The following is a 21350-nucleotide window of genomic DNA, read 5'->3' as shown; positions in this document are numbered from 1 at the left end:
GCGCCTCCATCTGGCCTCGTCGCCCCCGCAACACTGCAGTCTGACAGCGGGGGAGAGGACATGCAAATACACCCTAAAAAAAGCCTTGTTATTTTCACAGCCTGGATGGTGCGTATCGTGGGTGCGTGTGAGGACAGCACGTCACCGTCGGGTACAGGGCATATGCCACCAAGGGGGGAGGCTGTGAAATGTAAAAATATGCAATCCAGATAAAGGCATTTTCCAAAAAAGAAAGCTCCTCTGGCGCCTTTTGTGGAGGGAAGAAGTGGTAACTCAGCCCCTGCCCGCCACCCTCCCCACCCCAGGCAGATCCCAGAGACCAAGGCACCTGGCTCTTCATCAGCCCCAACAGCCTCAGTGCCCCCTGCTCAGCTACTGGTTTTAAATACTGTGGAATGACCCAGAAATGGATGCTTTCAAGTTCTGGCCCTGGGGAAGTGAAATAGCAAAAAAACCAAAGACAAGACTCTCCATGAAGAACGCAGAGCACCAACTAAGCCAGGAAGTGTGATCCACAGCACACGAACAAAGTCAGTTTAGAAGAATATCATTACCATCCACTCTTATCTTGTCATCAACAGTCTCCAGGGAGCCCCTACAGGGCACCTAACCCAGGTGTCTCCAGTACAAATGTCTACAGCAGGGGCCACGTAGCCCAGGGTAAACGAGAGCTGCAGGCAGCAGTGAAAGTCAAGCCGACAAGGGGAAGCAAAATCATCGAGAGTTATAGAGAGGCTCGGGGCCCGTGGGAGACGAGGGAGGAAAGAAGTGAAGAAGGTCCCTTCAGGGAGCTGTGGCCACGCCAGCACAGGGCCCGGTGTGGCCAGATTGCCCCATTTTGTAATCAAAGATTAAAATCCAAGTTTTCAAGTGAAAGGTTGGTTCCAACTTCTTTTAAAACACGGTGCAGGCCAAACCAAACACACCTGAGAGCCATGGCCAGCCCCGCCAATGGCCAGCGTGCCGCCCCCGCTGGCCGAGCTCCCAGCAGATCTTCTGTGCAGTTTTATGGTGCTTTGGGGGGAGACAGAGGGCACAGCAGAAGCACCATGAAATGCCCAACTCTCCCCGCCGGCACCCGGACACCTTTCTCCACTTAGAGTCCCCCTCTCCGGGAGGTCCAGCCCTGTGCGCTCCATCCTACAGCATGAGCCCCCATCCCTCCCCGAGAGTGGCCCAGTATCCGACACTCAGCTCGCCCACCCCGACTCCCCCGCTATCTGACACCTCTCCAGCTTCCCAGGTGGCGCTAGTGGAAAAGAACCCACCTGTCAAGGCAGGAGACATAAGAGATGTGGATTTGACCCCCCACAGGGGTCGGGAAGATCCCCTGGAGAAGGAAATGGCAACCCACTCCGATATTCTTGCCTGGAGAGTCCCATGGACAGAAGAGCCTGCTGGGCTACAGTCCATGGGGTCGCAAAGTCAGACACGATGGAAGCAACGTGAGCACGGCTCCCACCACCAGCTCCTTCTCCCTTCCAGGCGGGCAGCTACTCAGTCTGGCTTCTGAAAACATGGCCCTGATGGGGACCCACGGGGGCAGGCCTCTGGACAAATCTCCAGCCCTGGAGCAGTGACGGGGCGTGCCCAGCACCGATGATGACCCACCCTGGGGACTTCTGCTTCTCACTAGTCCCCAGGGAAACGCTGCTGTTCCACAAGGAAGGCTCAGGAGCGCTGCAGCTGCAAGGGACCTGAGGAAGGCAAGCTGCATGGTGGGTCCTCTGCACGTACCAGCTAAAGTGGGCGACACTGGGTGACTGAGGCCAGGCCCAGCTCTGGCCGCGCTTTGGCAAGGGAGCCCACGCCCTCCTCCAAGTTCCTGCTTTCAGCTCCAGCCTGGAGCCAAGAGCAACAAAGACAATGTGACCAATGATAACAATTTTTTAAAACTAACCCAATATTGGCTTTGCCTTATATTCTTTTCAAAGCATGTGTACATTTCCATTGTCTCCGCTGACCAACCCCCACCAACACTCCAGAGTGATGGCCAAATGTCATTATTCAATACTTTCATGATTAATCACTCTTCTCATGCCCCTTGAAGAACCAGAGACAGGTTTAGCATCCTGACCCAGCGCAGTACTTCTCAAACGTTAATGTGGCCGTGAATACCCTGGTGTGTGTGTGCGGGGGAGTGGGGGGGGGCAGTTTTTTTAAAATACAGGTTCTGATTCAGAAGATCTGGGGTGGGGCCTGAGATTCTGCATTTCTAACAACCCCAGGGTGACATGGATGCTACTGGTCCTCAGACCCCACAGTAAACAGCAAAGCTTAGGTCACATGGCGAATTTAGGGCTAGACCTGGGAAGCTAGTTTAGTTGGTAAAGAATCCACCTGCAATGCAGGAGATGCCGGTTCAGTTCCTGAGTCAGGAAGATCCCCTGGAGAAGGGAAAGGCTACCCACTCCAGTATCCTGGCCTGGAGAATTCCATGGACTGTAGTCCATGGGGGTAGCAAAGAGACACGACTGAGCAACTTTCACTTTGGGATGCTAACCCAGGCATCCTACACTCCCCAAGATCCTGCCTGGGGGAACAAGGCTTGCTCACCTCACTCTTCACGGGCTGGGGCCTCTTGCCCAGTTTCACCTCCAGGAAGTGCAAAGGGGCGATCATGGCCCCGATGTTGCGGATGTCGGCGTATTTCAGCTCCTCTGCAGTCAGAGCCGAGCTGGGGAGTCCGGTCAGGGGGCCAAGCCCTGGCAGAGAGCCCGCAGTCACGGAAGGGTCTGGGATCTGCCCAGGCATCATAGCAGGAGGAGTGGCAGTCCAGCCTGGAGTGGACAGAAGAGCAGGACAGGCACAGTCAGTCAGGTGAGCTTCCATGGGGGGCTTAAGTCCCAAGTCTTGCTGGGACCCCACCCTTTCTTTCACCAGTGTCCCCCTAAGCCCCTTTTCCACCCCAAGTTGCTCTTTCTGCCCTTACATCCATTCGGTTATCTGGAGAAACTTGATCAATCAATTCACACCAAGGTTATTGGCACCTAGGCAATGCTTAACCCAATCACAGGCCACATGGATTCAGCATTTACTCTGTGCTAAGCACTGCGGTCATCCTTCCACCAGCCCCAAAAGACTAGGTCAGAGCCCAGGACATGGAGGAAGAAGGAAAGCTTAGAAAGAGAACTCACTCCAGACTGAACACTTTAAAACTGGTAGAGCTGGATTTAGACTGCAGCTCGCTGCCTCCGAAGGGAATGGATCAGAATGGAGGCACATCAAGCACCTTTGCACATGTTTAAGAGGGAGCTATTTTGAGGCTGGCATGGTGCCTCCCCTCCAATCACACATCCCATTCTGCCTACTTGTTAAGACACCCTGAATACAAGATGAAGCAAATTGAAGTTAACAGTGTGTGTCTGTGAGTGCGTGCACCTGGCATCTACGAGGAAGCGACTGAGGCAAAGGAGATGGAATTAATTAGCATGTGCTTTCCCTGTGGAGCCCAGGACAAGAAAAGTCCTCCATGGGCTCTTCACTCTCAAAACAAACACATATTCTAGCTCCTCCAGACTCAGAAGGTGTGCAAAGGAAGACAGATTCAGGCATGAAAGAAAGACATAAATTAGACAGGTCAGCACCCAGGGAATTCTTATTTCTTTCTTCCTTTCACTGGGGGAAGCTCATGGATAAGAAACGATCACTTCAAGGCACAGATGGCAGCGAAGAAACCCTGTCTGCCAGTAACGCCAGACTTTTCGGTCACTTCTGGGGCTCCTACCCATCCATTCAACCATCCATCCATCCATCCAATTGTCAACTACCTACTATGAGCTGAGAGGCACCAAGAATAGTATGGAGATCAGTTGTACACATTCTTGGCTTCTAGGCAGCCTTGTAAGTGGTATTTTAGCACAAAACTGCTTCTGGATTATAGTCCTGTAAAGAAAATTATTTCTCCTCACCACCCCCCTTCCTGCCTCTCTGCACAGGGCTATCAAATCAACATTTCATCTGTCTTGGAAATCCCGGGAGAGAAGCTCTGGCCCATCTCTCTACCTTCCCTCTCTTCCCACAGAGAGGGGTGTATTTAGCGAGACTGGGAAGACGGGACGTCCTTCAGACCTCACGCCTCTGCTGGGCAGTTACTCCTGTGGCCACACTGTCTGGGTCTCTCTGCCTCCCACGAGAGTGGCCCGGGAGGGTGACCCACATCAGCTGCCTTCATTCAGGCTCTCACATCTAGATTCAAGGAGAGCAGCATATTAGTGAGGCCATTCGGGTCATGAGCCCAAGTCACCTTCTCCATCTCCATGTCACTTCTAAAGGTGAAATTTGGTTCCCTATCCAACCGCGTGTTTCTTTCTCAATTGGTTCTGCACTTTGAAGGGAAAAACATGTTGGTGATTTGCACCCTGAGACCACCCAGACTGCCACTGGACATCAACTTTCTTGAAAGAAAGGCACTTGTGAGCAGACAGTGGACCTGCCATTTCATCCTCAGCACCAGCCGCATCTGCCATGAAGCCTTCTGCACACGGCGCCCCACCTCGCACTCCAGTTTACACTTGGGCCCCAGGCTCTTTCCTCTATGCTCTCCTGCTCTGCCTCCCACACCTGGCCTCTCAGCACCCCCGCTTCCCCACCCCACATCCTTTCTCCCCTTCCTCAGCACCCAGTGTCCCTTGGGCCATTCTCAGAAAAGGATCTCAGGCTCATTCACATAAAGTTATAGTCCTAGAGCTAGAGGAGGCTCTGTGCTCATCTAAACCACATCCTCATTTTGTACAGGAGGAAGCAAGCTCAGAGGGTAAATGACTTGCCCAAGGTCACACGGCTATAGGGGGACAGAGCTGGACTCCTGGTCCCTGGATTTTAGAATCAGAGCTTTCTCACTCCACCCTTTTTGTTTCCCCTCCGGTGGTCCAAGAAATGTTAGTGCAGAAGGAATGGCCTTCTAAGGGTGGATTTTCAGACATCAGCCCACAGTGGAGGATCATTCCCTTGCACAGAGGACCCTCTACTCTGCCTTCCATAGAGATCCAGGTTCGAGAAGTTTCCCAAAGAACTACGTGGCAGGCTAGGCAGAAGTCCAGACATAGAAGAAACAGTCCCTGGGACCTTATATATGATTGGTCAATGTGTTGTGACCCTCCCTAGTCCTGAGCTGGACTGGAATCCAGGTTTGGTGATAAAGTCACTCCCTCCACCCTCTGGGGCTTCCCTGGTGGCTCAGATAGTAGAGAATCTACCTGCAATGTGCGAGACCCAGGTTCCATCCCTGGGTCAGGAAGATCCCCTGGAGAAAGGAATGACAGCCCACTTCAGAAACCTCTCCTGGAGAATCCCATGGACAGAGGACCCTGGCAAGCTACAGTCCACAGGGTCGCAAAGAGTCAGACATGACTGAGCAACTAACAATTTCACTTTCCACCCTCTGGAGCCAGGCCTGCAATGCAGAGGGGGCAGCAGGCTGCCAGGCCAGAAGGCTGCTCCAGGGCACAGTGGGTGAGTCACATGTCTTCTGGGGACTCCTCCAGGGAGAATAAGAAAGGGTCAGTATAAGGACTCACTCCTGTCTGGATAAACCATACCTACGATCTTCCCGACCCAGGGGTCGAACCCATGTCTCTGACATCTCCCGCACTGGCGGACCAGTTCTTTATCATTAGCGCTGCCTGGGAAGCCCAATTTCAGGCTACCTGAGCCAAACTGACAAAGGAAACTCATTTCTTCTTCTCAGAAAAGAAAAAAAACAACAAAACCCTACAACACCCCACCCACACCCCCCGCGCCCTTTCTAGACCTGAACTGATGCTACGAAGAGTCAGCAATCCCAGGAAGGATGTTTAACTAAGCAGGTCAAAGTGGACAGGAGATGGGAAACTTGACAATGTTCTATACCTGGTGCTTCAGCTGAACACCAACCCCTAACAGGGGAGGGAGGCACCACGCCTCGGTATGGAGCAAAGCAAAATAGAGCACAAGGTCCTCCCCTTGGCCCGAGCCCCAGAACCTCCCTGGAGTGTAAGGACCCACGCATGTGGCAAAATGTGCCATGTGGCCACTTAGCCAGTGGAGGGTGAGCAACAGACATGCCTGTTGTTGCCCCATGGGACCCCAGGCCCGCAGCATTTATGGCACAGAAAGGATAATCCACAAATACTTGTTGAATGAACAAACGAATGAAGGATACATTCATGGGGGAGCCAAATTCAGTGAGTTGGGTGAGGATTTGTCTCTGGAGGTTTAGACACTCGTCATCCACCTCCAGACCATGCGCTCCCACAGTAGCCCCCAAGAAAAACCCGCCAGAGGCTTCTGGATGTTTCCTCGCCTAAGCCATCTCAGGAGATGGAAGCCAGACGCCTCTGTGTTCCGGGAACGATAGGCTCGGCTTGCAGCTTCTGTTTATTTTCATACAGATGGTATAAATGAGACACTAACAAATGATCCCAAAGTATAATGAATTCCCTGCTACCGTGAGAACCCCCCCTGCCAGAGGGAGCACCTCCTGGGAGCAGCAGCCACATGAATTCTTGCCATTCCTGCTTCCCTGTAAACCCACCCCAAGGACAAGCCTCACTTGGGGGAGTCAGGCACCAGGCTTTCCTTTGCAGAAGCAAAAAATAAAAAATCTCCCTCTCCTGCCCTTCCCCTCAAGGGCGCCCCTAAATGCTCAGATATAAACCACAAAGTCCTTAACACATGCCATTCCAAGGAGACAACCACAACAGCTGACTTCCACCAGCGAGAAGTCATCCTACATGGCTCCAGGGGCAGGGTGGGGGGCAGAGATGGAGGAGCTGGAGCAGCTGCCTCTCATAATTGGATCCCCATTAACTAGAAAGAGCTGGCTGACAAGCCCTGGCTGAAAGGCAACTTGGGCGATTTGAAAACTAAAACAATTTGCAATGATTTAGGGATCGACTAGAAGGTGTGTGGGGGGGAGGCGGAGTGAAGTGGCAGGGGACCCACAACAGTCAGGAGGAATTGACCCACTCTAAGGAAGACAGACGGAAGATGACAAGAGGTGAAATCATCTCCCAGACTGGTTGTTCCATAAACAATTTAGTGGGAAAAGGAGAACTACACAAAAGGAGATTTAAGGGAAGAACTCAGAGTGTTGCCCTTTGGGTCCAGGGGTCCATATGGAAGATAAAGATCCTCCATGCCTCCCATGACATGGAGGACATCCTCCATGTCTCATTAGTAACTGGGCTGCATAAAGAAAGAGCAGACCCTATATGCTGACAGAAGACCCATATTGGCAAATAGCGCCTGTGCCTCAAAAGAGAGGCCTAGAATCCACACAGACTTTGGCAATTTGGGATACTGACCAGGAACGACCTGGAAACTAGCCAGTGAAGAAAAACTGGGTACTGCATAGATCCAAGATGAAACAGACAAGTAAGGCATAAATGAGACAGGAAACATTCTGGAGGTCACAGTGGATCCTAAGCTGTTGTTGAGCCTAAGATTTGGGATGGTCTGATGCAGCTCCCTAAAAGCCAGCTTGAAAGAAACAGGGGCCAGGTGGATCTAAGGGGGAAAGAACCTAAAGAAAAGATCTGATATGTCTCTATCCTGACTTCCTCAGGGACTTGTAGGCACATGGTTTGGGGGCGCTGCCTTATACAAGTAGAAGAAAAACCACAAAACACTTCAAGTTCCAAAAATGGGCCCTAATGGGAGACATTAAGATGAAGAGTCATTCTAGCCAAAAGAAGGAAGTATAGAGATAAGTTTTTCCCTCTTATTTTCTTCTCTTGTTTACTGTATGTAAACCTGTAAGATATTATTATATTTTTTAATGGGAGAATCTATAAATAAACAACAGTCTTGCTTCAATGGGTCCCAACTTCTGAAAGGCTATTCTTATTAGAAAGTTCCCAATAATTAGCATCTCCATCTAAAGTGGCAAAGACAGATTTTTTTTTTTTCAAAAAGACAGGTTAAGAGAAAGTTAGGATCTGCCTCATGAACTTTCTGCCCATAAAAATGAAAGTTTAAGGATGGCTCTAAAATCCCTGGGGGTTAGCTCCCTTCCAAGCAAATAGCTGGCCTGGGTGGGCATCAGGAGCCAGAAATAGTGGTGCAAATAAGTGCTGCTGGCCCAAGGTTGCAAGGCTTGGTGCAGAAAGTGGAGGTGAGTGAGAGTAGGTCAAGGAGCAATGGAATTCATAGGATCAGACTCCAGGAGCGCTAGTGGGGTTGGAAGTCGAGAGCAAGCAGCTAGCAACTGAAATCAACAAGAGCGACTTGGAGGTCTTGGGAGCTGGAGCCTCAGAAGATTCCCAGGAGGAAGCTGTGGAAGGCAGAAGCCCATGGCAGGGGGTAGGGGGCAGAGAGGGCAGAAAGGTGCCAGGCCAGACATCATAGCACTAACGATCATGAATCTTGGAGAATCAAACACCAAATCTGTTCCTGGAGCTAAGGAGTTATCTGGGATGACCTCTCTCCTGGAATCTGAAATGATGCAGGCCAACCAGCTTCCAAAAGACAAGGAGATCCAGGAGGCAAGGAGGAAAAGGTAGAGAATGCTCCAAGATGGAGCGCAAGGGCAAGCAGCAGAAGACCACCTCCGACGGCAGGTTCAGCTCTGCAGGTAGGAGAGTGAGGCAGGTTAAAAGTGGAAACTCCAGAGCCAGATCATCTGAGTATGAATCGTCGCTCTGCCCCTACTAGCTGTGTGACCTTGGGCAAGTTCCCCAACCTCTCTGTGCCTCCCTTTCCTCTGCTGCACAGTGGGACTAATCACCTTACTTTCCCTGTAAGGCTGAGAAGAAGATTTAACTAGTTAACACTTGGAAAGCACCTGGATCAGCACCTGTGGGCGGGACGTCAGGGTGGCTTCGAGCGCCTTCCTTCCTGGAGCGACACCAGTGCTGGGTGAGCCCTCGAGGTTCCTCCCAGTTCCCATCGAACACCAATCTCCCTATCCTACGGCCAAAAAGAGGATTCATGCCACCATCATCCAGAGGATTCTCTGCTCTTCTACTTCCCAACTCGAAACCTCAAGAGGGCAGGACCATCCTGCATCCAGGCAGTTATTACAGAAGAGAAACAACAGGTGGCAGATCGGGGTTGGGTACAAAGGTGCGGAAATGAGACCCAGCACCTGCCCTCTGCCTCGGTTTCTCCTAAGTGCTTCTCCATCTCGCAGGCTAGGACACAGCTACATAGATCGCTGGCAACAGGGTGCTCCCATGGCTGGGTTTCCACGCCCACCTCCAGAAGCAGAGGGCCAGCATCTGCTGTGTCCTTCAACTCACTATACCCCTGCATTGCTTAGAAGGGGTCACTCCTCAGATCTTCATAAGAAAAAATGAGGGGTGGTAGGTGTCAGAAGAAGCCCCTGACATAGTGTGAGCCCCAACCCAGCCATGAAAGAAACTAGAATGTCTCCCCAAGAAAGGTTCTTCCCTGGAGACCAGGAAATGCTTTGGACAAGCCCTGCCTATAAGCACAGCTTTCTCTCCTGCCTAATGTAGGTGCTCAATAAATACACAGTAAGTCATTTCTCCCTGGATCCTTATTCTGAGCAGCAAGAAGCAGCTGAGAAGGGACCGTCTCTGGGCCTCCTAGGCTCTCTTCCCTCCTCACCCTGTCTTGTTCCTCGGCACCAGGAGTTCATACTATGATACACAGCACAGACACACACCCAGCCTGTGACCGAACCTTTGGCCCTTTTATTAAAAAAATATGCCATCAGCCAGTTAAAGCTTTAGAAATGGAGCTCCACAAATGGAATCCCATGAGTAGAAGCAAGAAAACAGACTAAAAAAAAAAGAGAGGGGGGAAAAAAAAAACCCCAGAACGGTGGGCTCTGGCCGGGCCTCCCACAGCCAGCAAAGAGAGTAAAGAAACACAGGCTGAAAATTCCAACCCTGGGTCGCTAAGGCATTTGTCTCTGCTGAGTTTCGAGAGACCAAACCACACACACACACACACACACAAACACACATACACGTATGTGTACGCACACACACACAGGCATACAGAGCTTGGCAGCCTGCAAGTTCCAGAGCTGGTAACACAAACCACGGAACCTACTGCCAAGACAAGCAACAGAATGAGCCAGGCCCAGTTTCATTGGCCACCATACACTGCATATGGCCCGGGACGCAGCCAAAACAGTGTTCTCACCCTCCTCAAAGGCATAGGAGACCCTCTGTTTTCAAACACACCTCCACAGAGCCTTAATTAAAGGAAAATGGAAAAATAATGTGCCCACTGCTCTCCCCCTGCCTATATAGGTATGCACACACACATACCCATACACACTCTAGTTTTCTCTTCCTCCCATTTCGGTTTCCAACATAATTCATTCACATGGAAAAAAAGCAAACTGCATCCTGCAGCAGAAAAGCAGAAAAGAATGTAGCTTGCCCTCAGCCCTGGCTCTGACTGCTGGGCCTGAATGAATACAGAGCAGGCCAACCTAGAGTCTGCACTGGCCCCTTCTTTCCAGAGCGGAGCTGGAAACAGAGACACTTGTGTGAGAGACAGCCCTGTTGCAACACGAGGAACCCCACGACAAACAAGGCCTGGAGAGCCTAGCCTGTCTCAGGGTTCTGCCAAGGGTCTGGCAGGTTGGAAAAGAGGCCTACACATCCTGCAAACAGGTGGGAGAGGCAACGACAGATGCTGGTGGCTGCCAAAGCTAGGCAGCAAGTGAATGCAGAGATTCTTGTCCAAGTTCTTCCTTGGGGGACACTGTCACCAGTTAATCAACACATCTCCTTGGAGGCGGCTGCAACCAACCCAGGAAAAAAGTCAGAAGCCTCTACATCCATGCCTTCCGAGTGAAAGTGAAAGTGTTAGTTGCTCAGTCGTGTCTGATTCTTTGCAAACCCATGGACTGTAGCCCGCCAGGCTCCTCTGTCCATGGAATTCACCAGGCAAGAATACTTGAGTGGGTAGCCATTCCCTTCTCCAGGGGGTCTTCCCGACCCAGGGATCAAACCTGGGTCTCCTGCATTGCAGGCAGGTTCTTTACCATCTCAACCAATCCATGCCTTCTAGCTGCCCTTCAAATCTCACAGCACCCAGCTCTTCAAGAAGATTCTGGGGCTATCTACAGCTCTGAACCAAAGCCAGAGTAGAAGGGGAACAGAAGAGTCTTTGAGAAATCCGTTCTCGATGTTTGAAACAAGGAGAAATCTTAATCAGTCCGAGGCATGAGAACAGATTGTGCTTCTCTTCCCTGATCGTCAGGTTTATATAAAATCAGAGTCATGCTCACACCTAATACCTGGCTAAACTCTCCCCTAGAAACCTGTGAAGGAAGATAAGGCGTCCATCCAAACTGCAGCCAGATTGGCAGGGAAGATGAAAGCAATGGGAGGTGTTTTTAAAAACCCTGGGGGAAGGCAGATGACATGTGAACACAGTTTTCTGCAAGGCCTTAAAGGACAAGTGGGCACCCAAGCATGGTTCCAAGCTCCAGTTTCTCATGTTCCCCAAACCAAGACCCTGAGGACAGTCCACCGAGATTTAAACCTGGGAACACACACCTGTCTGCAAACTCTTTTTTAAGCACGTGTGGTCAGGCCACAGCCCGGTGCCCTAAATGCCAGTGGGGGCGGGGGGCAGCACAGTGGGCAAGGGTCAGGCAACCTTGCCCCCCCAGCTGACTCAAGGGATCAGTCGAGCCCTTCCACCAGCCTCTCCATCTCCACCCGCAGGCACAGCCCATCCTCCCTGCCGAAGAGCAGAGGGCCTCCCTGTCCCACCCCCGACCCCACCACTGACCCAGGCAAAACTTGGGACTGCCACCCCGGGATCGGGGTCCAGGCCGTATAAGTCCTAACCGTTCAGGCTCTTTTGAGGGGCGAGGCAGGAGACAGCCGTCTAAACTGGGCTGGGCCGGAGAGGAGGGGCTGGTTACCTAGCGCAGCCGGCTTGACTCCTTATGTAACCTGGCTTGGCAGCTGGGGGAGCCCAAAGGGGACCCGGCCGCCCCTAGACCCTCCCCCACGTCCCCCTCCGAGAGGGGGAATCCCCGAGCAACGGCCCTGAGAGAAACACTCTTCATTGTATGGAGAGCCCAGCCCTTGTCGGCGCCCTCCTCCAGGTCCTCTGGGAGCCGCGCTTCCTCCCTGCGAAGGGGAGGGGCGGGCACGACTTGCCCAGCAGGTCCCTGTCATCCCTCCACCACCGGCACCCTTGCACCTCCCGGGCCTTCAATCCTCCATCTCCACCCCGGGGCAGTCTTCTCCCCACTCACCCGCCTTCCCCGCCGCGCGAGAGCACCTCCCTGCAAAATGCACGGGGGAGGAGCGCGCGGAAGGGAGGCAGAGAGACCGCCTCGGCAGTGCCGGGAGCGGACGGAGCCTCCCGTCCCAGGGCGGGAACCAAAGAAAAAGCCACCGGCTCGCGGGCGCTTAGCGGGAGCGGGTCCGGGCTGCAGAGCGCCCCCTCGCCGGGGCCGCGCGGGCTCCCAAGGCTGCCGGAGCCTCCCCGCGGGGCTCGGGTTCCGGGGGCTCCGGCGCGCTCCGCCCGCACTGGCGGTGAGGGGTGTGCGGCCGTCCCAGGTGCCCGCAGCCGGCGCGCCCTACCCCGCCAGCCCGGCGCCCCCCGGCGCGCGCGCGCCCTCGCACCCACCGTGCAGAAGCCGCGGGCGGAGGCGGCGCCCCCGGGGCCAGGGCCCGGCTGCAGGCGCCGTGCCCGCTCAGCGCCGCTGCCGCCCGGCCGCCGAGCTCCGCCCGGTGCCGAGGCCCGTCCCGGCCCGGGAGCCGCCGCGGCGCCAGCCCAGCCGCCGCCGCCGCTGCAGCGCCCCCCCTCCGTCGCGGCCGCCGAGCGTCCCTCCCGCAGGCTGTGGCGGGCGGCGGGACGGGTTGCATCAGCCCCGGCTATATAGCGGCCCCTGGGCGGCGGGGAGGGGTCGGGAATGCGGAACCGGCCGGGCTGCCAGCTCCAGACGTCAGAGGGGGACGGAGAGGAAGGGAAGGAGGGGACAGGGGAGGACCGGGGGCGGGTGGGGGGGGGGGCGGTGTGCATCGGGCGCTTCACACCCACTGACCTTCACCTCCCCCGCCGCCTCTCGCGCCCTCCTCCCGCGGATCCTCACTCTCCTCCCCCGCCGCGGGGGCCGCCCCGGCCCCGCAGCGCCTGCCCCGGCTCCATCGCGGTACCCCCCCACCCCGGCCCCCCCAGGCTCTCCAAGCCCGCGCGGTGCAGGAGCGCGCCCGAGGAAGCAGGACGCGGCCGGGCGATTATGTAAGAGCATCCCCCGCGCACCGCCGCCCGGCTTCCACCGCGAGACAAGAGCTCCGGCCGGGAGAACCGAGAAGGCGGCGGCGGGACGAGTCCAGAGCTCTTTGGAGAGCAGATGTAGCCAGTGTTGAACCATCTTCCTCAATTCTTAGCTCTTTTTTTTTTTTTTTTTTCCAAACCGAGTGAGAGAGAGAGAGAGAATTTCAACACATTTTCATCCTTGGACACTTCAGCACTGAGTGAGGAAATGATCTCGCAAGCCTGTTTCACTTTTCTGTAGAAGGATGGGCAGAGGACCAAGGCGTTTGCTGGGTGCTTCTCCCCCGGCCCACTAGCCCACTTGGCCGCTTCAGCTGTCCTTAAGCCCCAGGGTGGTTCATCGCGAGAGACCTGCCTTCCTTGGGCAGCAACCTGAGCCCCTTTACCTTTCCCAGGGGCTCACACAGTTTGCCCCCTAGTCTTCTCTTCCGCCCAGGGACACTCCTGTGAGCAGCCCAACCCTCAGCGCACCCCAAATGGCCTTCTTCCCCATGACAGCTTCCATTGCCAACTGGACTCCTACCTTCATCCTCCTGGAGCGGCAGATGGTTAAGGGTGACTCCAGGGGAAATGTGTCCTCCCCGCTGCCTTCAGCGTGTAAACGCACAGAGATGGGGAGCCCTCCAGCACGCATGTGGCGCCCGAGACCTTGGCATCGTGGTTTCTGTCCCCTTCCTCCAGACCCCTGGGTGCTCACTCAACCCTCCGCCTTTCTGCCTCAGCCAGAGAGGAGTGACAGTGTTTATATTCGGCGACCTTCAGCCTCCTTCTCAGGGTGATGTCAGATCATCACCCGCAGAAGAAAGGAAGTGAAAGAAAAAGTTCATGCCTTCTTGGAGTGCAGATGCTCAGAGCGAAAGAAACAACAAGACTTAAGACAGATGGGAGCAAGCAAGCAGAGCCCAGCGAGCAGGTCTCTTCAACAGGAGGACAGTGAGGTCCTATTCTCCTTATGGCCCCAGTGCAGGAAAGTATGTCTGGATCAGGGGACTGGTCTTATGACGGGAAAGACAGACCAAGTCCCCATGACACTGACCATTTTCACCTTCACTGACAGCTCTCTCCCTCAAAGCATTGAAGTTAGCAAGTAAAAAGAAAGTAAGACCCTGAAAGAAGGAAAATGGAAAATGGGTGGTAATTTGATAGTCTTGTGAAAGAACATGACTCTCAGCTCCAGAAAGGTCAACTACACCTTCTTACTACAGCATAAAGATCAAAGCTGGGTACTGTGACACCAGCTTACATCGTTTCCCTGAGACTGAAGTCTGGACAGTTATATGGAAGAAAACAGTGAACAGGGAGAATGTTACTCTATGCGTCTTCATCTGAGACTTTGGAAAAACAAACTGATCTATGTGTTGTTCAGTCGCTCAGTCGTGTTGCTCTCTGCAGCCCCATGGACTGTAGCATGCCAGGCTTCCCTGTCCTTCACTATCTCCCGGAGTTTGCTCAAACTCATGTCCATTGAGTCGATGATGCTGATCTATGTGTAGGACTAATAATTAGTGTGTGTGGTTAGAGCAGTCCTCTCCAGGGTTGACTGGGTCACTGGCAGGCCAACTGGGCCTTTGCTTCATTCACAAATTAAATACACTACAGGGGTGGTACCAAGGGATAACTTGGAGGTCTTTAGCTCCTTCCATCTCCCTATAATATCCATTAGATCTCCTCCATTATTTGATATGGCTGCTTTTAAATTGTATATAGAATGTTATATAAACACAGCTTCAAGATCTCCAGCCACATGGTCCCCTACTAGGCTTCTCTGCTTAGTCATTGCCTCTGGAAGTCTCCAGAGGGAGAGATGATAAATTGACCCACTTATGTTCATATTGATCTGTTTCTCCTTACCTTGCTGTTGGAACCGTTCCACCACTGGCTCTTTGGGAGGGACAGGTGACCCAGCCTAAAGCAATTTACATTTAGGCTTCTATTCCTTGCAACTAAAAAAGTCCTGGTTAAAACATCTAGCCCCAGTCAATGCGTTACCTCAGAGCCTGCCATGTGTCCCAAGTTAGTCTGATGAGACTGGCAATTTTGTGGACCTGCTGGGAAGAGAAGCTACCAAAAGTTGGACCTGAATCTGCCAGAAGCTACCATGTAAGAGAGTCTACTGAGAGTGAAGCTAATGCAAAGAAGAGGAGAGGAGAATAACCAAGCCATGGAGGTCAAGACAGATCAAGTTCAGATGGCATTGTCTGAGTTCTTCAATCCAGCCATGCCTGACATTATTCCTGCCTCTGGAGTTTTTAGTTATAGAAAGCTGTACATTATATCTTACCCAAGGCAGTTTGAATTTAGGTTTCCTATTCCTTGCAGCTAGAAAAGTCCTGATTAATACACTCTGTTTTGTTTTTCTGACTTATTTAGGGACTGTGTTTTAAAGCTTAAAGGGTACTGATGAATCTCAGCCTGCATGTGCTTAGTTGCTCAGTCCTGTCTGACTCTTTGCGACCCCAAGGACAGTAGCCTGAAGGCTCCTATGTTCATGGAATTCTCCAGGCAAGAATACTGAAGTGGATAGCCACTGCTGTCGACAGGGGATCTTCCCAACCCAGGGATCGAACCCGGGTATCCTGCATTGCAGGCAGATTCTTTACTGTCTGAGCCATCAAGGAAGCCCTGATGAATCCCAACCTCTTTGCAAGCAGGAAAAAGCGAACTGGAGAGTAAAAGTACGTAACTGCCCACACCTGTTCCTCCACTGTTCCTGAAGGAAGTGGTAATTCAGAGCAAACAACCAATTAACTAGTCTTCATGCTGAGAATTTATTGAAATTATATTTTGTGCCTGTGAGGTACACAAAGTTTAAGACATGATTCCTCACCTGTCCCTACCGCCCATCTAGTTAGGAAGGATGACATGAACACTAATAAACCGCTAGACCAAGAATAACTAAAGGCTACTGAGTGACACTGACTATAAGCAATGTAGGAGTTCAGACAGGATGGTTGCACAATAGAAAAATCACTCATTCGTTGTTCCATTCTCTACTCAAACTGTACAGACCAAAAATTGCAAACTATCAGCTGCCATGGTGAATTTGGCTTTGCTGGCTCAACCAGCAAAAAAAAAAAAAAAAAACCTCCCTTTTTTAAAAAAAAAACTTATTAAAGATTTCAAAAATCTCGATTTCTGTGCTTTTGAAAAAAGTCAAAGGTAACATATAATAGTCAGGTTTAAGAAATATACTTGGGCTTCCTTGGTGGCACAGTGGTAAAGAATCCACCTGCCAATGCAGGAGACACGGGTTCAATCCCTGGTCCAGGAAGATCCTACGTGCTGCAGAGCAACTGAGCCTGCGGGCCACAGCTACTGAGCCTGTGCTCCAAAGCACGGGAGTCACATCCTGAGCCCACAGGCCGCAGCCACTGCATCCTGCATGTCCTGGCGTCCGTGATCCACAGCAAGAGAAGTCGCTGCAATGGGAAGTCCAGGCACCACGACAAAGAGTAGCTCTGCTCACCGCAGCTAGAGAAAAGTGGCACAGCAACAACAAAGACCCAACACTGTCAAAAAATAAATAAATAAAATTGTATATATATATAAAAAGAAATAGACTCACAGACTTAGAGAACAAACATGGTTGGGGGGGCATAGCAGGGAGGGACAGTTAGGGAGCTTGGAATCGATGTGTATACACTGCTATATTTTAAATGAATCACCAGAAGGACCTACTATATATCACAGGGAACTCTGCTCAACATTATGTAGCTACCTAAATGGGGAAAGAATTTGAAAAAGAATAGATACACATATAACTGAACCACTTTGCTTTATACCTGCAACGAACACAACATTGTTAATTAACTGTACTCCAACAGAAAATAAAATGTTATTTCCCAGAAAAAAAAAATCCAGAAACAAAAATATAGGTTAGGACAGGTTATGCTGCAGTAGTAAACATCCTCCAAAACTCAGTGGCTTAACATGAGAAGAGTTGATTCTTACTGGACAAGACTGCTGTGGATTGAGGTGGCATTCAGCGCAGCTGGTCTGCAGGTGATGGCTCAGTATGGCACCTCCGTATCAGCGAATGTGTCCCTGGTCAAGATGGCATGGAAAGAGAGAGAGGTGGAGAGGGCCGTGCACCAGCAGTTAAATATTTCCTCTTGGAGTAACATACATCACTTTAGTTTGCATCTCATTGACCAAAACAAGTCACATGACCATTCTTAATTTCAAAGAGGTGGAGATATTCAGTCCTCCTATGTACCAGGAGAAGAAGAGAACTATGTACTAGTGAACAGTTAATATATATCCCATCATGAACTCTCTAATGGCAACAATGGGCTGCAGCCTACTTGAAGCTGCCCCCTTGGATGGGACTTAAACACCCCAGTTTGCCACAGTATCCGCCCAGCCTACTGGGGCATTTACATGGCTTGCCTGGCCTCTGGAAGCATTTGATTTTGCAGCTCCTGGTATAAATAAAACCATTCTCAATATCAGTCTTTCAGTGACCCTAGTGATCCATGGGGTTATCACAAAGCTTTCAAAAATGAGGTTTAAAAAATTAGCTAAATTTTAAAAATACCACAGAGAGTTTTTAGGTGAAGGGCAGGATGGTATCATAAAATCAAACAAGAAGTTGAGATTGGCTGTTATATAGTCTACAAAATACAGAGACCTGTTTATGATGGTTTCTTCCTCCTACTTTCCCCTGGCTCTATGAAATATCTACAGGAGAGACCAGAAGTGAGCCTTCCACTCTCTTCCTTAGGGTAGGAGGAGACATCTACATGGTAATGATTTGGGGTGGGATGTGTCTGGTTTAAAGTTTTTTTAATTTCCCATATATATGTATGTGTATATATTCATGGCTGAAGTATTTAAGAAGAAAATTTGAGTTGCCACTCAACCATCTGAGACCAAATACTGAACTACACTGAGCGGCTATATTACAGTTCAAAGTTCAGTTAGTCATTTAAATAATTTAGACACCTTTGTTTGAATGTTTGCTATGAGACATACACTATATGCCACTCTATTTGAGGGGGCAAAGCAAAAGGAAGATATCATCCTTGCCCATAAAGACGACAGAATAGAGGACCAGGAAGATGGATGATATTCATTAAAATGGGGAAATGAGGACTTAAGTGATCTAGGGAGGAGCTAATGCATTCTGCTCCCAGAATATTCTGTTTCAGCATATGTCTTGAAAACACCTGGGAGAACCTGAAAGGTCCATGTGGGGATGTCATTGTGTAAGTCATGCATATACAGGTGCTCCCTGAAGTTGACACCAGGATTGTAGGTAGAATCACCAAACTCCTTTAAAGATGATCTTTAGAAATATTGAATTTCAGATAGTAGGTGATTAACAAATTTTGAGTTAACGAATGAGTAAACAGAAGCTGGCCTAGGATTCAGTCTTAGGAGATGATGATAATTAACAAACTGGGGCTATAAGAGTAGGCAAAGAAGTTAGCAGACAAAGAGTACCCCCAGAAGCACAGAACCTCAAGTTTCCTCAGATCTCGTCTCCCTTGACACAGGAGTGGGTTCCCCATTGCCATGGAAGCCAAAATGGGTTGTCAGTATGGTCACATGTAACATAGAGAAGATCTGAGATGAGTCCTCTGTACTTGTTTAGATCTGAAAAGTACATTATAAATATAGGGATATAGACTCTAGAGGCCTCAAGTCATTTTTAAAAGAAGGAGTTTAATCTGAAAGCGTTGACCTTATGCTATGAAAATGTTTCCACTTAGCACCCAAGGAATGCTCCTTCTAGAGAGATGGAGGACCCTTCTTCACGTTTTCCTTTCTTCTCAATCCCTGTCCCTTCATACCTACAAAATGTTACTATGGATTGGTCAAATTCCTCCATAAAATCTTTGGACCTCAGTTTCCCTGTCTGCTAAATGAGGACAGTAATAGTGCCTACTTTAGAAGGCTGATGTGAGGATTCAGTGTGATACTTATTATTAATACTTTCCACACGCGGAGTTCAATAAGTTTACCTGTATTCGTCATTATCATCTTCACCACCATCCTCATTACATTTTAGCCAACCCAAGCCCTACTGCTAAGTAACCATCTTAGATTTGTCAAACCTAGAGAGATTTCTCCCTCTTTCAACCTTGAGTAGCATATCCCCACCCATGTATCAGTAATCATATGCTATTTTAAATTAGTCTCTCTTTTAAATTTTTTTTTGTTTGTTTATTTGGCTGTGTTGGGCCTTAGTTGCATCATATCAGATCTTTCATTGAAACACACAGACTCTCTAGTTGTGGCTTGCAGGGTCAGTAGTTGCAGGCTTAGTTGCCCTGCAGCATGTGGGATCCTAGTTCCCTGACCAGGAATCAAACCCACGTCCCCTGTATTTCAAGGTAGATTCTTAATCACTGGGCCATCAGGGAAGTCCCTAAAAGTGTTCTGTTTATTTCATATACAGTGTCATTCCAGCATGCTTGAGGTTACCTGAGATGCAGGGATATCTTACATTTCTAAAACTCCTATAGCATCTGTCATAAACTGACTTTGAGGCTGGCATTTAACGGCCACTTAAATAAGTAGTGGGCATGAGTCAGAATATCATTTCTTTTGTATCCCCAATAATGTCGAAAGCACCCTGGACTCCCAGCACTTAAGGAATTTTCATCAAACAGATGCTGAGCAGAATATAAAAGATCAGTCACTCCTCATACAGTACACACTTGTGGAATATTTAAGTGAGGAAGGGCTGTATTTTATAGATGAGGAAATTGAGGCCCACGCTGATGACATAGATCCAGCTGAACAAAAGTTATGATGGGAATAATTCTCGGGCCTCTCTTTATGCTCTGTGTTTTGAAACAACCACCAATAAAAAAGTTATTTCAGCAAATGTTTATCGAAGGGGGAAAAAAAACGTCCCCGAGGTTTTCTGCTGGAGGTGGCGTTTCCTCTTACACTCAACAATTTTGGTGGTGTGGCAGAATGAGGTGTGGGAAGGAGCCAAGGGGAGGGGGGCCTATGACTGGGCTGTTGTGTGAGCCCCTGAGTGGGGGGAGAGATGGGACTTTTCACTTCTAGGAAAGCTCTTCCAGCTCCAGGCAATCCAGGCCAGGTTTTGCCACCTGCTTTCCTAAGCACACCACCCTGCCTTGGCCCAAGGGTGCCTTCCAGAGAGCTCCATACCTGTCCCCAGGCCAAGCTCACAGAAATTCAACCCAGGAACCAGAAGAGTTCCCCACACTTGGAACCTGGGGAGGTTGGGGGGGGGGGGTTGCTGCCGTCCCTGGGCAAGGAGGAGAAAACATTTGCAGTCATTAAATAGAACTCACTGCTGTTAGAAGGACACATCTGGGGCTGGCCGCAGATGAGGCTCTGAGGGGGGCCGCTCGCCCTGCAGCCGGAGGACTCCTCCGGACAAGGCGCCTTTGGTAGCCACGGCCAGGCTCACAGGCTCCCTTTCAGGTTTTATGCCCACATTTCCCTACCCTCGCCTCCCACCAGTGTTTCTCTCTCTCTTAAATATACCTCCCTAATCCTCTCCTTCCTCCTTTTTAAAGCCTGCCTTTCCTTTCAAATACTTCCTCAAATGTCAACTTGTTATTTTTGTGCCCTCCCCTTCAGGAGCCTTCCCCAGCGCTCTGACTGAAAGTCCCCTTCAGACCACAGGGCTGGATCTTCATTCATTCCTTCCTTCATTCATTCACTCAACAAATATTTGATTCCGTGTGCAGGACTGTGGCGATACCATCGTGAACAAGGCTGGCCCAGTTCTTTGATGAATCCGTCATTAGCTAATTAACTAAATAATTACAGCTGTGCAGAGGAGAATGCAGGGGTGTTACAAGATAGACAGAGAAACCAGTCTTTTGCTTCCCGGTCAGAGCCTCTTCTCCAAATCATCTTGGTGCCCCAGGCCTCTTCCTCTCATCACAGGAGCAGGTGTCTTATCGAAAGCTTCCTAGGAGCTTGTTCCCTTCTCCCATAGGTGACAGTCTCGGTGCTCCAGGGGGTCTCCTCAGACTCCTCTGCCCAGTCCTAACTCTCCCAGACCTCTTCATCATCATGAGGTCTCAGGCTGTCACCCGTGGCCATCCACACACAAGGTTTTCATCTGCTTATCTGATCTTCAAAGGTTAGCGCACCTTGCAGGGCAGTAGAGCACCGTGGCACAGAGCATAGACTCTGGAACCAGACTGTCC

At 50.7% G+C, this 21350-nt stretch overlaps 1 protein-coding gene across 2 annotated transcripts in view; it reads right to left on the bottom strand.

Moving 5' to 3' along the window:
• JDP2 (Jun dimerization protein 2) overlaps window positions 1-13859 on the bottom strand; it is a 46437-nt gene extending 32578 nt beyond the window's left edge. Inside the window, exons 1-2 of one of the 2 annotated variants that reach the window (XM_065940939.1) lie at window positions 13730-13859; window positions 2557-2780 (exon numbers count right to left, since the gene is read on the bottom strand). In XM_065940939.1, coding sequence (XP_065797011.1) covers window positions 2557-2757 — 201 coding nt within the window. In that variant the 5' untranslated portion in view covers window positions 2758-2780; window positions 13730-13859. Of the gene's footprint in view, window positions 1-2556; window positions 2781-12555; window positions 12786-13729 lie in introns of those variants that run through there. The other variant, XM_065940938.1, reaches the window with a different exon arrangement.
• Window positions 13860-21350: the final 7491 nt, after the last annotated feature.

Source organism: Muntiacus reevesi, chromosome 7, assembly GCF_963930625.1.
Source record: "Muntiacus reevesi chromosome 7, mMunRee1.1, whole genome shotgun sequence".
In the NCBI taxonomy this organism is placed as follows: Eukaryota; Metazoa; Chordata; class Mammalia; order Artiodactyla; family Cervidae; genus Muntiacus; species Muntiacus reevesi.
The sequence above is the reverse complement of the archived record's forward strand: the minus strand, read 5'-3'. Positions and strand labels throughout refer to the sequence as shown.